Source organism: Mus caroli, chromosome 4 (assembly GCF_900094665.2).
Source record: "Mus caroli chromosome 4, CAROLI_EIJ_v1.1, whole genome shotgun sequence".
Lineage (NCBI taxonomy): Eukaryota > Metazoa > Chordata > Mammalia > Rodentia > Muridae > Mus > Mus caroli.
In genome coordinates this window covers 27,588,359-27,603,536 of record NC_034573.1, presented here as the reverse complement: position 1 = coordinate 27,603,536, position 15,178 = coordinate 27,588,359, and the positions used below count along the sequence as shown (strand labels likewise).

General features: G+C 42.5%; 1 protein-coding gene across 3 annotated transcripts in view; it reads right to left on the bottom strand.

The window, feature by feature from the left end:
• The window catches only part of Gabrr1 (gamma-aminobutyric acid type A receptor rho1 subunit), a 39,160-nt gene extending 28,352 nt beyond the window's left edge, over positions 1-10,808 (bottom strand). The window contains exon 1 of one of the 3 annotated variants that reach the window (XM_029476405.1): positions 10,727-10,808. Coding sequence is in view for 1 of the 3 variants with exons in the window: in XM_021160844.1 (XP_021016503.1) it covers positions 3,452-3,573 (122 nt within the window). In the remaining 2 variants the exon portion in view is untranslated. Of the gene's footprint in view, positions 1-3,451; positions 3,672-10,726 lie in introns of those variants that run through there. The other 2 variants (XM_029476406.1, XM_021160844.1) reach the window with 2 other exon arrangements.
• Positions 10,809-15,178: the final 4,370 nt, after the last annotated feature.

Genomic DNA, 15,178 nt, shown 5'->3' with positions numbered 1-15,178 from the left:
TATTATGCAGCTAATCAAATGATCATTCTGTGGGTTTAAAATAGGTAAATATTAGGCAAAATTATATTAGATACAATAAAATTACAAAAATATATTCACAGGATAAGAAAAGTGCCGTGTGTGTCTTCCAATATAAAAATGAAAAAGTTTGAAAAGTAACTTTTAAAAAGTGTATTTCACTCTGTAGAAATAAGGCTGAGATGAACACTGACAGTTTCTGTCCAGCTAAGGACTACGTGTTAGCACTTAGCTAGAGCAGCTGTTGCTTGATGGTATGATCCAGAGTCTACTCAAAACGACTAGAAATAATAAATAAATAAATAAATAAATAAATAAATAAATAAATAAAGCAGTAAAGCTAGAGGACACCACATAAACACATGTTTCTACACACCAGCGAGGAACTGTTCAAAAGAGAAGCCAGTAAAGCAATCCCTTTTACAGTGGCAACAGGAAATCAAATACTTATGAGCTCTGCTCTGCCATGTAGCGGCATCTCCTGTCCTGAACCTCGGCCTTTACAGTCAGCCGGTTTTGACAAAGGCACAGAGAACACACAATAGGAAAATGACAGTCTGTTCTTTAAAGAGTGTTGTGACAACTGGATTCCACATGCAGAAAAATAAACTGAATTCTTGTCTCACACTGAATACAAGGAGAATCGCAGAATGTGTTAAAGACCCGAAACTATAGACGGGCATGGTGGCGCACGCCTTTAATCCCAGCACTTGGGAGGCAGAGGCAGGTAGATTTCTGAGTAGAATTCGGTAGATTTCGAGGCCAGCCTGGTCTACAGAGTGAGTTCCAGGACAGCCAGGGCTACACAGAGAAACCCTGTCTCAAAAAAAAAAAAAAAAAAAAAAAAAAAGACCCAAAACTATGAAACTACTGGTAGACAACAAGGAGAATTCGGGCCCTTGAGCTCAGTGATAGTGTTTTGGATGTGATCTCAAATGTTCGTGCAACAGAAGCAAACCCAGTGGGATTGCATGGAACTCCCAGATTCTCCACAGTGAAGGGAGCAATTAGGGACAAAGACGTGACCTGCAGGCTTAGAGAAACTATTGACCAGGCCTACATCTGAGAAGGGCGCCACCAAAATCTCACAAGAACTTCAGTTCAGTAAGAAAGAGAACAACTGGATTTAAAACAGAACGAAGACACACCCCTGCCTGTCATTTTCTCTTTCTAGGGGAGCCATCCAAGAGGCCAGTGGGAACTGGAGAAGCAAGCAAGTGTGAGCAAGGTGTGAAGAGTGACCTGTGTGCGTTGTTGGTGAGGGTGCGAGTTGATACAGCTATTTCACAAAACTATGAGGCTCCTCAAAGAACAAATAGAACTGTCATGCCTCCATTCTTCAGGGATTACAAGTAAAGGTTTTGAATTCAATGCTCTGACCAGATGTCTGCATTTCCACGTTCAGCAGGGCACTGTTCAGCCAAGGTATGGTACCGACCAAAGTGCCCGTGAGGACAAGTGAAGAGGACGTGGTGTGTCTTTAACAGGACAGTAGTCAGCCCTTTACAAAAGGAGACTGCTGTTTGTGACAACAGGGACAAACCTGCAGGTGTTATTCTAAGTTAGCAAGCTAGACACAGGACAAATACCTAAGCCAAATATTCTCAGGCTCCTTCACAGGCCCAAAATCTGACCCGAATCTAATTCCCTGCTTTTAAATGCCTACATGTATTTGAGAGCTTTCAAGTGCTGACATTACAGGTGTGTGACCCTGCACTCTTAGGCACAATTTCTTACACTTACTGCACATTCCTCTTACAGACAGATCCCAACACACAGGAGCAGACAGCAGAAGGACATTGCTCGAGGCTGGGTTTGGAGATGCTGGGTGAAGGGCAGACACCTTCGTGTTAAAATACCATAGCAAGGTGACTGCAGCTATAATGTGCTGTAGGTTTCAAAGTCATCAACACTCATTTTGAGTCTTCTCACCAAAATAAAATCCTAAGGGGGCTGGAGAGATGGCTCAGTGGTTAGGAGCACTGGATGCTCTTTCAGAGGATCTAGACTTAATTCCAGCATCTACATCGCAACTCACAACTACCTTTATTAACTCCAATATCAGAGAATCCAACTCCTTCTTCTCACCCCTGTGGCATGGACCACACACAGGGTGCACAGTCACACAGACAAAATTACCCATATACATAAAGTAAATAAATAAAACATAAAAGAGAAACCCTGAGTATCTGAGGTGACACATATGTTAACTAGACTGATTTAATTAGTCCACATTTTTGCCCATATAATGCTCTATACCCTTTAATAATCAGTTTACAATACTGTACATTTTTAAAGTAATTTTAAAACTCAATTAAAATTAACTTTCTAGAAGAGTCTATGCAGTCTTTATGACTTCTCTAAACAGGCTGCCATTCTAATTGTGTCTTGGGAAAAGCCTGAGGGTTTGGGGGTCAATTAGCGTGTTAGTTGGTTTTAATTCCCATGAGCACATTTGGGTCAAAGAATCCCTGCATTTTGTGGGTTCATCACTGCACAAATTCCATTTGCCCAAGCAATTCCTGACTCTCTCTCTGGGCACAGGGGTCCTCCTCCTTAGTGCCCTAGGTTCGCTGCGACCGCCGGATGTCTGAGAATCTAGTCTAATGACATCGTAGAAACTAGAGTCGTGAGCACATCTGCGCTGTGAATCTGCTTGGGGGAGGACTCCGACCTCAGGAGGGAGCACAGAGGAACAAGACAGGGGCCCACTGGATCCAGACTGTTGAGAGACCTGCTTCCCTCGCATTAGCAGATCGTTCTTACTCTGCAGACTTACAGCCAAATAGAAGGAAATTTTAGGTTCAACTGGAAATACTGATGGCCTTTACTTCATCTATCTCCACATCAGTGAAGGAGTGGGGGGCCTGGCTGTCCTCAGTGCCTGGTTTACTGACTGATGCCGGCCAAAGGCCAGGCCCTGGCTGCCTAAACTCCATCAGGTGAGGCAGCTACAGCCGGCTGGGGCAGTGAGTACCAACCACCCCAACCCCTCCCAGGTCACAGGTAGGGGACAACCTACTGACGCTGATAGCTGTGCATCCCAAAGAAGACTGCTTTTAAAACAAAACCGAAAAGAGTTCCACTGAAATTAATTACTTTGTAACTCGTTCCCACAGATTAAAACTTCCATCAGATCCCTTGAGGATCGTCCTTGGTTTTCAGAAAATATAATAACCTCTCTTTCAGAATGATTTTTTAGATAATTTTTTAGATAATTAATAACAAACTTAAGAAAATATGCTAATACTATCAAGTGTAGTGCTATTACAAAGGAAAACAGCATTCTAGCTTCCTGAAAGGGGAGGAGGAGGAGGGGGAGGGGAGAAGGTGTTTCTACACAGATCTGGCAATGCTGCTGCTAAGACACAACCATGAAGAACCTGCTTTTTTTTCATCCTTACCCCAAGGCCTTTGCCTCCAAGTCACTCACCTGCCTTTCCTAGATGGCTCATGAACTTCTCTTCCTGGCCAGTGTGCTGTGCTCTCAGCAGCCAGAACCCATCCCCACCACAAAAGGAATATGCCAAATTTCATATTCTGGGCAGCCAACATAGATTCCCAAATCAAACAGTTCTCCCGAGAAGCCGTGAGAAGGAGGCGGTGAGGAGCTGCCGTCCGCCCTCTCTCAAGGCATCATTGCTGTGTTTGTTAATAGAAGGATGTTTACCCCGAGAAAATGAAGCTGCAGTCAGTAATCTGGCCAGCGGGAGAAAGCAATTTCCACTAACCCCGCAAATCCCCCTGCGTCAGATGTCAGGGATTTTCTAAACTGAGGTTGAATTCCTGTGTCCTGAGGGACGGTCCCCGGGGAGGGTCTAAATTAGTTCATCATCAAATGTGGTGGGTGTACTGGTGAGGGTTTGTATTTTCAAGTCAACTGGATAGAAAGAAAAAAGTAAATGCTGAAAGGCAGAGACTCTGTCTGTCTGTCTGCTTGGTTTGATCCTCTCCTGATCTATTAATGCTCCTAGATGCTTCTAGTTTGCCCATGGCTTCTGTAACCTTGGGGTTGATACCTTGTGGGGAGCTATAGATGAAATTAAGAGGTCAAGTGGGGAAAAGTGTACCCTACGCTGTGCAAAGAGAAAGCTAAAATCCTTGTCAAATGTAATATTCTTGTACCAGACTCTTTGGACGTTTTCATTTGGAAATGTCTGGACATAAATGAACAGTCATCAATAACTATGTCTCCTTTGATACCTGCTCAGAACCTTGGCACAGAATCTATAGGCCCAGGTTCTGTCTCCATCACAGGACAGAGTCAGAGTCCCATGAAGTAGGACTACATTCAGCACTCCAAATTATTGACTCCTCCAAGCTGATTTCAGACAGTTGAGACTTTCAGACTGTGTCAATAAACTGATTCAGAATTCTCTTCTGCTCCAACCTACTCTGTCCAGCTCAAATGGAGAAGTAACAAAAAAGTCCATGTGCTCAATCTCATTGGTGGGGGTGGGGGTGGAGCATGAATGAGCAATCCAGTATTTTCTCCTACAAGCCTACCAGTCCTGTAGAAATGTTCACCAACAAGAATTACCTGGATGAACCCCAGGACACAGAATTTAAAAGACCAATCATAAACTTCATCAAATAATCAAGGTATATATATATATATATATATATATATATATAATACACAAATATATATATATAAAGAATACACAAATGAAGAGCTTAATCATATTAAGGAGAAAGAACTTAAGCCTAAGGAAACACAAGATAAGGCTGATGAAGATGATGAAGATGATCCAGGACTTGAGAATAGAGTTCAATAAAGAAAGAGAAATGTTGGGCTGGTGAGATGGCTCAGTGGGTAAGAGCACCCGACTGCTCTTCCGAAGGTCCAGAGTTCAAATCCCAGCAACCACATGGTGGCTCACAACCATCCGTAATGAGATCTGGTGCCCTCTTCTGGAGTGTCTGAAGACAGCTACAGTGTACTTACATATAATAAATAAATCTAAAAAAAAAAAAAAAAGAAAGAGAAATGTTAAAGAGGACTCAAGCTGAAATGAAGATGAAATTGAAAAAGTTAGTAACCCAACTGGAACACTCCAAGGAAAGCCTTGTAAGTAGAATGAAGACAGACTATCAGGACTCAAAGATAAAGCAGAAGATTTAAACCAGATAAGCAACAAAAAAAAAACCACTTTAAAACATAGGAAAGAAAATATGGGACACCATGAAAAGACTAAACCTTTGAATACTAGTCATAGATAAGGGACAGGAATCCCAAGTCAGTGCCATAGACCAGATCTTCAATAAAATCATAGGAGAAAACATCTCCAAACTAAGGAAAGAACACACCCACACACAGACAAGAAGCACACGGGATACCAAATAAACAAGACCAGAAAAGAAAATCCCATAGCATCTCATAGTCAAAACATTAAATATACATAACAGAAAGTGTATTGAGATCATCAAGAGAAGAAACACAAGTCACATATAAAGGAAAACCCATTAGAGTAACAGCTGATTTCTCATTGGAAACTTTGAAAGCCAGAAGAGTCTGGAGCAATGCTTTCAAAGTCCTAAAAGACTGTGATGGGAAACCTAGACTAATATACCCAGCAAAACTATCTGCCATAGTACAAGGAGAAAGAAAAAAATTCGTATTATAAAAAGTCTTTAAAAATTATACCTAAAGGGCTCAGCAGTTAAGAGCAATGACTGCTCTTCCAGAAGTCCTGAGTTCAATTCTCAGCAACCACATGGTAGTTGAAAACCATTTGTAATGGGATCTGATGCCCGCTTCTGGTGTTTGAAGACACCTACAGTGTACTCATATACATAAAATAAATAAATAAATTACACCTAAAAGAACAAATACAAAGGAAATATAGGAAGCAATATTTTGGGCTGAAAAGATGAATGAGCACAGCTAATAGACCGTGGAAAGAAATACAAATCCATGATTACCAACAACACAGTGATCACAACTAGCATACATGTTTCAATAACAACTTTAAATACCAATGGCCTCAATTCTCTGATCAAAAGACATAGGTTGACTGTGTGGATCAAGAAACAAAATCTGTCAGTTGGTCTACAAAGAACACAGCTTTCAAGGTAAAAACTGCCTTAAAGAATAAACAAACATGCTCTAATCAAATGGAGCCAGGAAGCAAGCAGGCATTGTTATCCTAATATCTGACAAAAGAGACTTCAAGTTGAAATTAATCAGAAGTGATAAAGAGAAACACTTCATTCTCATCAAGGGAGTAGTTAACTAAGAAGACATTTTTAAAAATGCACTACTGGATTTAAAGACGCAGATTAAAACCAGTCATCAATAGTAAGTGATTTCAACACCCCACTTTCTCCAGTAGACAGGTCATCTGGACAAAAAATAGACGAAGACACATCAGAATTAAATGACATCATACATAAAATGAGAAAGAGACAGAGAGACAGAGACAGAGAGAACTAAATGGGAATGGTGTGAACTTTTGAAACCTCAAGCCTACCCGAACTGATGCACCTCCTTCAACAAGCCCACTTCCCAAACATTTCTACCAAATGAAAAGCATGAAATCAAACACCTGAGCCTATGGGGGCCATTCCCATTTAAACCACCACAGACATAACAGTGAGGAGATTGAAACAATAATTAAAGAACCTTCCAGCAAAGAAAAAGTTCAAAGCTAGATGATTCACAACATAATTCTAGAAGACATTTAAAGAAGACCTTTTTCTTTTCTTTTTTATTAAATATTTTCTTTATTTACATGTTAAATGTTATTCCCTTTCCTGGTTTCCCCTCTGAAAACCTCCTATCTCTCCCCCCTCCTCCTGCTCACCAACCTGCCCACTCCTGCTTCCTGGTCCTGGCATTTCCCCTATACTAGGGCATGAAGCCTTCACAGAACCAAGGGCCTCTCCTCCCATTGATGACCGACTAGGCCATCCTCTGCTACATATGCAGCTGGAGTCATGGGTCCTTCCATGTGTACTCTTTGGTTGCTGGTTTAGTCCCTGGGAGCTCTGGGAGTTCATATTGTTGTTCCTCCTATGAGGCTGCAAACCCCTTCAGCTTCTTGGGTACTTTCTCTAGTTCCTCCTTTGGGGACCCTGTACTCAGTCCAATGCATGGTTGTGAGCAGGAGCCTCTCAGGAGACAGCTATATCAGGCTCCTGTCAGCAAGCTCTTGTTGGCATCCACAATAGTGTCTGGGTTTGGTGGTTGTATATGGAATGGATCCTTAAGGGGAGCAGTCTCTGGATGGTCATTCCTTCAGTTTCTGCTCCACACTTTGTCTCTGTAACTCCTTCCATGGGTATTTTGTTCCCTCTTCTAAGAAGGATCAAAGTCTCTACACTTTGGTCTTCCTTCTTCTTGAGTTTCATATGTTTTGTGGATTGTAGCTTGGGTATTCTAGGCAATCCTTTTTAAACTATTCAAAAACAGAAGCAGAAGGAGCACTCCCAAACGCCTTCTTTAAAGTCAGTGTCACTCTAATATCCTAATCAGGTAAAGGCACAAGGAAATAAAAGTTCAGGCCAGTCTGTATTCCTAATAAATATAAACTCAAAGGTGCTCAATAAAATACTTTCAAACAAAATACAGATACATACCAAAAGCATTATCCACCATGAAAAAGTTGGCTTTACCCCTGAGATTCAGGGATGAATCAATACACACAAGTTAATAAACGTGATAAACCACATGGATATAAAGATAAAAATCACATGGTCACATCAATAGATGAAGAGAAAGCCTTTGACAGAATCCAAAGTGACTTAATGATAAAAGTCTCAGAGAATAGAAGACTGGAGGGAACCTTCTTTAACATGATAAAAGCTATCTATGAGAAACCCACAGCCAACATCATTGAAAATGGAGAAAAACAAAGCAACCCTCCTGAAGTCAGGAACAAGTCAAGGCCATCTACTATCCTCATTTCTTTTCAATATTATGTCTGAAGTACTAGCTGGAGCAATAAGTCAAGAGAAAGAAATTAAAGGCATACAAATAGGGAAAGAAGTCAACTGTCCATATTTGCAGATGACATGCCAAATTAGAGATCCCAAAATTCCTACCAGAAAATGTCTACAAATGATAAATTCAACAATGTGGCAGGATACAAAATCAACTTTCACAGATCAATAATTTTCCTATACATCAACAACAAACATAGAGAGAAGGCACTCATGGGCACACTGCCATTCACAGTAGCTTTAAAGAAAGGAAAATATCTAGTAATAAACCTACACAAGGAAGTGAAGAGTCCTACAGTGTCAATTTTAAACCTCTAAAGAAAGAGATAGACAAAGAAACTACAAAGTGGACAGATACCCCATGCTCTTAGGTTAATAGAATTAATATTTTTAAATGATCCTTTTACCAAAAGCTATATACAAATTCAATTCAATCCCAATCAAAATCCGCATCTCATTCTTCACAGAAAGATAAACAACAAAAAAAACCCAACTATCTTAAAATCCATGTGGAATTACATATGAATTTGTGATTCCATGGATTAGCTAAAACAGTCCTGAGCAAAAAGAACAGTGCTGGGGGTACAGACTACTACTCCAGATTTTTTTTAAAAGATTTTTAAAAATTTTATTTTATGTATGAGTGCTCTATCTGTATGCCAGAAGAGGGCACTAGATTCCATTGCAGATGGTTGTGAGCCACCATGTCGTTGCTGGAAATTGAACTCAGGACCCGTGGAAGAGCAGCCAGTGCTCTTAACTACCGAGCCATCTCTCCTACCCCACCATTCCATGTCTTAAGCTATATTACAGATCCAAAGTAATAAAAATAATATAATAAAAATAATAAAAAACAAAATTGAAGGCCCAAACATGAGTACAGGTGACTTCAGCCATTTAACATTTAGCAAAGAAGCCAAAAACATGTGCTGAAGAAAAGAAAGCATCGTCCACAAATACCGCTGGGGAGATGGATGCCCACACACAGAAGGATGAAATTAGAGCCAAATCTACCTCCTTGTGTGAAAGCTAACTGCAAATAGATCAAAGACCTAAGAAACGGGAACACCAAAACTTCTAGAAGAAAACGCAGGCAGTACCTTACATGACATAGGTGTAGGAAAGGACTTTGTGAGTAGCACTCATTTGCCCAAGAATTAAAGTCAACAACTTTGCCATAAAACTAAAAATCTGCACAGCTAAGGAAACAATCACCCTGGTGAAGCAGAAGCCCACATGAGTGTGGGGAATCTTTGTCAACTATACATCTGACAGAGGATTAATATACATAATATACAAAGAACTGAAAAAGAAAGGGAGGGAGGGAGGGAGGGAGGGAGGAAGGAAGGAAGGAAGGAAGGAAGGAAGGAAGGAAGGAAGGAAGGAAGGAAGGAAGGAAGGAAGGAAGGGACGGACGGACCCATTAAAAAATGGACCTGGGACTTGAACAGAAAGTTTTCAAAATACAAAAATACAATAAAATAAAAGTGGATAAAAATATCTAAAACAGTATTCAGCATCTCTTTAGCAATTATGAAAATTTAGATCAAAACAACTTTGAGATCTTCAATCTTATCCCAGTGGGAATGGCAAAGGTCAGCAAAACAACTAACCACAAATACAGGAAAGGATGCGGGAGAAAAGGAATCCCTCCTTCTCTGTTGGTGGGAACCGGTGTGGAGCATCCTCACAAAGCTAAAAATAATCCTACCATCTGACCCAGCTCTAACACTCCTTGGCACACACCCAAAGCACTTGCTATCCGACTCCACAGACATTGGTTTGGCCATGTTCATTGCTGTTCTATTAATAACAACCTAAATACCCTTCAAAGATAAATGGATAATGACAATGTGGTGTGGGGTCCCCTGCCCCTGATCATCCACAGGCTCGGGATAAGGAGGAGCTGGGGAGTGGGGTTTCAGGTGGGGGTGAGTGTGAATGACCTGTGAGACTGTTTTAGAGAACAGCTTGTTTGTTGAATTAGTGGGGCTGGCTTATATAGCTCCAGTCAGGGGAGGGGGAAAGAAAGAGGGAGGGCAAGGGAGGAGAAGCTGCGGCAGAGGCAGGGGCCCTCCGAGAGCATCAGCTACATTAGCAGACTGCCGGTCACATGATTCTGAGAAGCCAGCTCTCTGGAGGGAAACAGTGGCCTATCTGGCTTTATGGAGATGTGGCTTTTGTCTCTACGGAGGTGAGTAGGTCCACGCCTCAGCCGGGTAGAGAGAGATCCCATTCCTGCTCTGTTCTCTGAGAGATGTCTGAGGTGTGAGCAATGTTCTACCATCCCTTATCTGGTCTGGGGACCCACAATGTAGTACACATACAGTGTTTATGTATTCAGCTGTAAAGAAAGATGAAATCAAATCATGAGTTTCGCAAAGATATTAATGGAACTAGAAAAGATCGTAGTGAGCTAGGTAACCCAGACCCATAAAGACAAATATCAAATGTTCTCTGTCACCTGAGACTTTTAGCTCAACATCTTCAGAATAATAAATGCAGAAACCAGAAAAGTAAAAAAGAAAAAGGGGCCATTGTTGGTGATCAGACAATAAAGAGGGGATACGAGGGCACACGTGGTCTGACTGGGCAAAGTGGAAGGAGGTGTCTAATTAGAGAGGGAAAGGGAGACAAATACAGGAGAGAGAGGGTAAAATAACAGCTAAAATGTCTGAGAAAGTCACGAGGAATTATATTGTTAAGTATCTACCACACACTTAAGTCTGTATATAAATACATAGTTTAAATGAAAATTTCCCACCTGGGCTGATAATGCTTCCTTCAAGAGCTGAAGACTATCAACCAACCCCCCAGCATCAGGCATGAGAAGCCCTCTGTTGAGTTGTTAGGCAGGGTTCTCTAAGAGAGTCTCCAAACATTACAGACTGTTGCTGCTGCCCTTGGTTGCCCTCTAGAGGTGGAAGGTAAATCACTGTTGTTCAGACACGGAAGCGAAGCCCCTGAGCTGGAACTTGTAAAGCTTCCTCCTTTGAGGACCAGACGGCACCATGAAGCTCCCAAAGGAGGAACAGTCCTACCCAACGGCGCTGCCTATGAACCACAATACCAACCAGCGTGGCAAGAGAACACCAAGGGTACAGCAGTGGCACACAGACCTTAGCAGTAACCAGCAGCTCTCTCATTGGTCTTAAGACCAGCTCAACAAGAGTGAAATCATGCCTGGTGGTTTCAGCCAACTACTCAGGCCTCATGATGTCATGGATGTTAGAGAAGTACTTTACTAAATCCCTAACGACACTCTAAGTATCTGTCCTTAGATATGTAGATAAGTGTAGTCCTCATACTTTATCAAGGAAAATTCTTTTTGCAACAGACAGAGACCACTGCAGAAAACCACAACCAATCAAAATGCAGAGTTGTGGAGTCCAGTCTTAACTCATACATCTATGAAACACTCCTGGACCTAAGACCCAGGGATCCTTTTGGAAGAGTAAGTGGAAGGATTGCATGGTGGTTTGAATAGGTACGGCCCCCACAGACTCACGTGTTTGAACGCTTGGCCCATGGAGAGTGGCACTAATAGGAGGTATGGCCTTGCAGAATAGATGAGGCCTTGTTGGAAGAAGTGTTGCACCAGGGCTGGGGAGGGTCTCATATAAGTTCAAGCTATACCCAGGGACAGTTTTCTTCTGCTGCTTTCAGACCAAGATGTAGAACTCTCAGCTCCATCTCCAGTGCCATATCAGCCAGTGTGCTGCCATGATTTCCATCATGACGACAATGGACTGAACCTCTGAAACTGTCCTTTGTAAGAGCTGCCTTCATCGTGGTGTCTCTTCACAGCAATAAAACCCTAAGTCAGACTGTAAGAGCCAGGGGATCAGGGAATTTTCTGTGAGATAGTAGGTGGGTGATAGTGAGCATTAACCGTACCCAAAGAACTACAGACAAGCAAGGAATTCTGGGAGTGGGAGAAATCGTCTTCTTCAGGAACCAGCACACCAATAGTTCTCAATCAAATGATTAACCCTGAAAATATACATACAAGTAATATTATACAGACTGAGGAGGCCGTATTTATGTATTTAGGAATATATATATATATATATATATCCCTATATATGCATATATAGTATATGTCTATATTTCTAAATATATAAATATATGTCATACATAAATATCATGTGGTAGGTTTTTTTGAGACCCTAAGAAAAAGGAATTCGCCTGAGCATTACATACTAGAGGCAAAATTCAATAGAGTTTCTTGGCCTTGGTTTCCTTGTCTCATTAGGATAACAAACAACAGGTGGTTTCTAAAGTGCAGTCCAGGATTCCTTCTGATAACATCTAGACAGAGGCACATTTGGAATTGTTCAATACGACATGGCTCAATTTTGCTAAGCAAACTGAAAGAGGCTTCTGTGGAGAATAAGAGTCTTGGAGGAACTCAAGGGAAAAACCAATAGAACGACACGGTGACCCCAATGTCAGCCCCCTCGACAACCGTTCAGCTACAGAAACCGAGGCAGTGGATGGGACACCTCCAGATGGCAGTGTGAGCTCAGCGCGGTTGGAGAGCCGCAGTGCCCTGCTAATTTCAAGGGTGAGCGACAAGGAGAGATAAAGATGTTCTGGGACCGAACGCAACAGAATGTTTAAGACCATGCGATACAGCTCCGAGGAGTGTGAGCAGGAAGAGATTTTTGGATGCTAGAGTAGGAAACGTTTTTCTAGGGCTTAGCAGATGAGTCCATTGCTGCAGTGCCTGCGACACGAGCTTAAGGCCCTGAATTTGCGCGTCCAGGATACACAGAAAGCCTAGGCCTGGTAGAGGGTATATAACCTTGGCACTGGGGAGACAACGTGGACAAGTGGATTCCTAGAGCTCACTAGCCAGTTTAGCCATTCCAGGTTCAATGGGATACCCATTTTTAAAAAGGTGCAGAGTCACCAAAGAAAGTATTAGCCTTAACCTCTGGCCTCCACAGGCACCTGCACACCCCCTACACACATACCTTGACATACAGGACATCCTCCAAGTGACTGGCACCGTTTTCTGGAATTCTGCTGGGCTGGCTGGCAAGAGATTATCATAGTTAGGCAACTGACTGCTTACCGTCCCTCTTAAGTCCCTTCCCTGAGTATACGGCCAGCCTTCCTAGCCAGCTGAATGTAATTCTGCCCTAATTGCACATGCCTTGAGGTCTTGGGGAGGACAGAAATATTAGTGTAACTTGTATTCTCCTGACGTAATTGAGTGGCAGACACAGTGACAACTGAGAGAAAGATTTGACAGAATAGGATATGCTTGACTCTCAGAAGAGAGAGGAGAGGGAAGAGAGAGAGAAAAGAAGGAAGAAGGCAGTTTTACTGGGACAGACAGGCTATAGAGAAAGAACATGCTAGACACAGGTGAAGATAGAATAAGCCAGAGAATGAGAAGGAGCCAGAAGATTGGAACAAATTGCCAGAGTTAATATGAAGCCAAGCAGAGCAACTCAGTGAGACACTGAGAGAAGCCAGATTGAATCAGTCAGCTTGAAGATGCGTCTACAGGAAGGACAGGCTCATACCATCTGCGGAGATTTTACAATAAGGCCTCTTCTTCTGCCAGGAGGCTCCCCTCCCAGAAATGAGAGGAGAGAGACTTGTTATAGAACTTTTTCTGCGTTAGGTCCTGGCTGTTTTCTGCAATTAAAAGAGCTCAGAAAGCTTTTGTTTTTGAGCCTCTCTACTGAGTCATATGGTCCACCAACTCACGCTGATATGCCATGGAAGGAGACAAAGTCATCACACAGCAGAGATTCCTGCACACCCATGTATTGTGGCACTATCCACAGTAGCCACACGACACCAAGAGGTTCTAGTGGAATCAGGCATGTGGAATTCCATACGCAGTCAGCTTAAACTCCCATCAGTGCATCACAACTGGATAGCCTGGCGCACACCTACACACATGCACACGTATAGTAACTCAGCCATAAGTAAGAATGAAACCACGTGGTTTTCAGGAAAGGGGGTGGAACTAGAGATCAAGTTGAGTGAAATGAGACAAACTCAGAAGGACGATTGCCACGTGATAAGGAATCTAGATTTTAAAAAGAAAACATGAAAGTGTGAGAGGGATTTTAGGAAGAGCAAGAGAGCCAGGAGATGGGGGCAAGGGTGATGGAGTAGAAATATGATCAAAATGTGTTATGAATGTGTAGGAAAGTCACAATGAAACCCCTTATTTTAGGTGGATCCTCCATTGGGCACGGCTGCTTGGGGAGGTTGAACGTGGAAAGTTTGACCAAGCTTACCCGACGCTGGACTGTAGGGAAGCGCTGACACACCCTCCGGGGGTGGGAAAGCACGGTCTGAGATGCTGGAAAGACCGAGTTGGTTCAGGGGTCTACAGACCCGCGATGAGGCCAGGGTCATGGGATTCTCAGACTCTTGGACATCCAGGTGCCTCTGGGAGTGGCAGACGAGGACGGAGTCAGGGTTTGAGGCCTGGGGACAGCATCTAGCCTGGGGCTGAAGAGATGGCTCAGTGATTAAGAGCACTGACTGCGTTTCCAGAGGTCCTGAGTTCAATTCCCAGCAACCACATGGTGGCTCACAACCATCTGTAATGGGATCTGATGCCCTCTTCTGGTGTCTGAAGATAGCTACAGTGTATACATATAAAATGAATCAGTCAGTGAAAGATTCTTCTGAGCCCTGGGTTGTTTCTGTAATTAAGTCAGATCACGTTCCCCGTTGTGCAACCTTGTCCCGAACATTTAAAGCTACTGTACGACACTGCTCTAAGGTGGCATCATTGAACATAATGTGCTGAGTTCATTCTTAACCCAGCACACTACCCTTCACCTAGCAACTGAGTCTTGGCAATGTTAATGCCTCTCTAGTCCTATTGCATTGCTCCATAGCTCTTCTCTCCACCATATCAACCACTGTAGTTGAGGGCCAGGTCGTAAGCTGGCTGACATGAAATCTTTCCAATCTTTTGGAATTATACCATTTTGCATGGGCCAGTTATTAAGCATCTGTTTCACATAAGGTGATTGTATGCCATAAGCTACCATTGCCTCTTTAAATGTTTTTAGATCTAGCATCTCTATGGGCTTCTATACAAAATCTTCACAGCCTTGTATGTTTCTCTCACTTGGAGCTGTCTTATTGTAGTTGAAAGAGAAAGAAAGAAAGAAAGAAAGAAAGAAAGAAAGAAAGAAAGAAGAGGAGGAGAGGAGGAGGGGAGGAGGGGAGG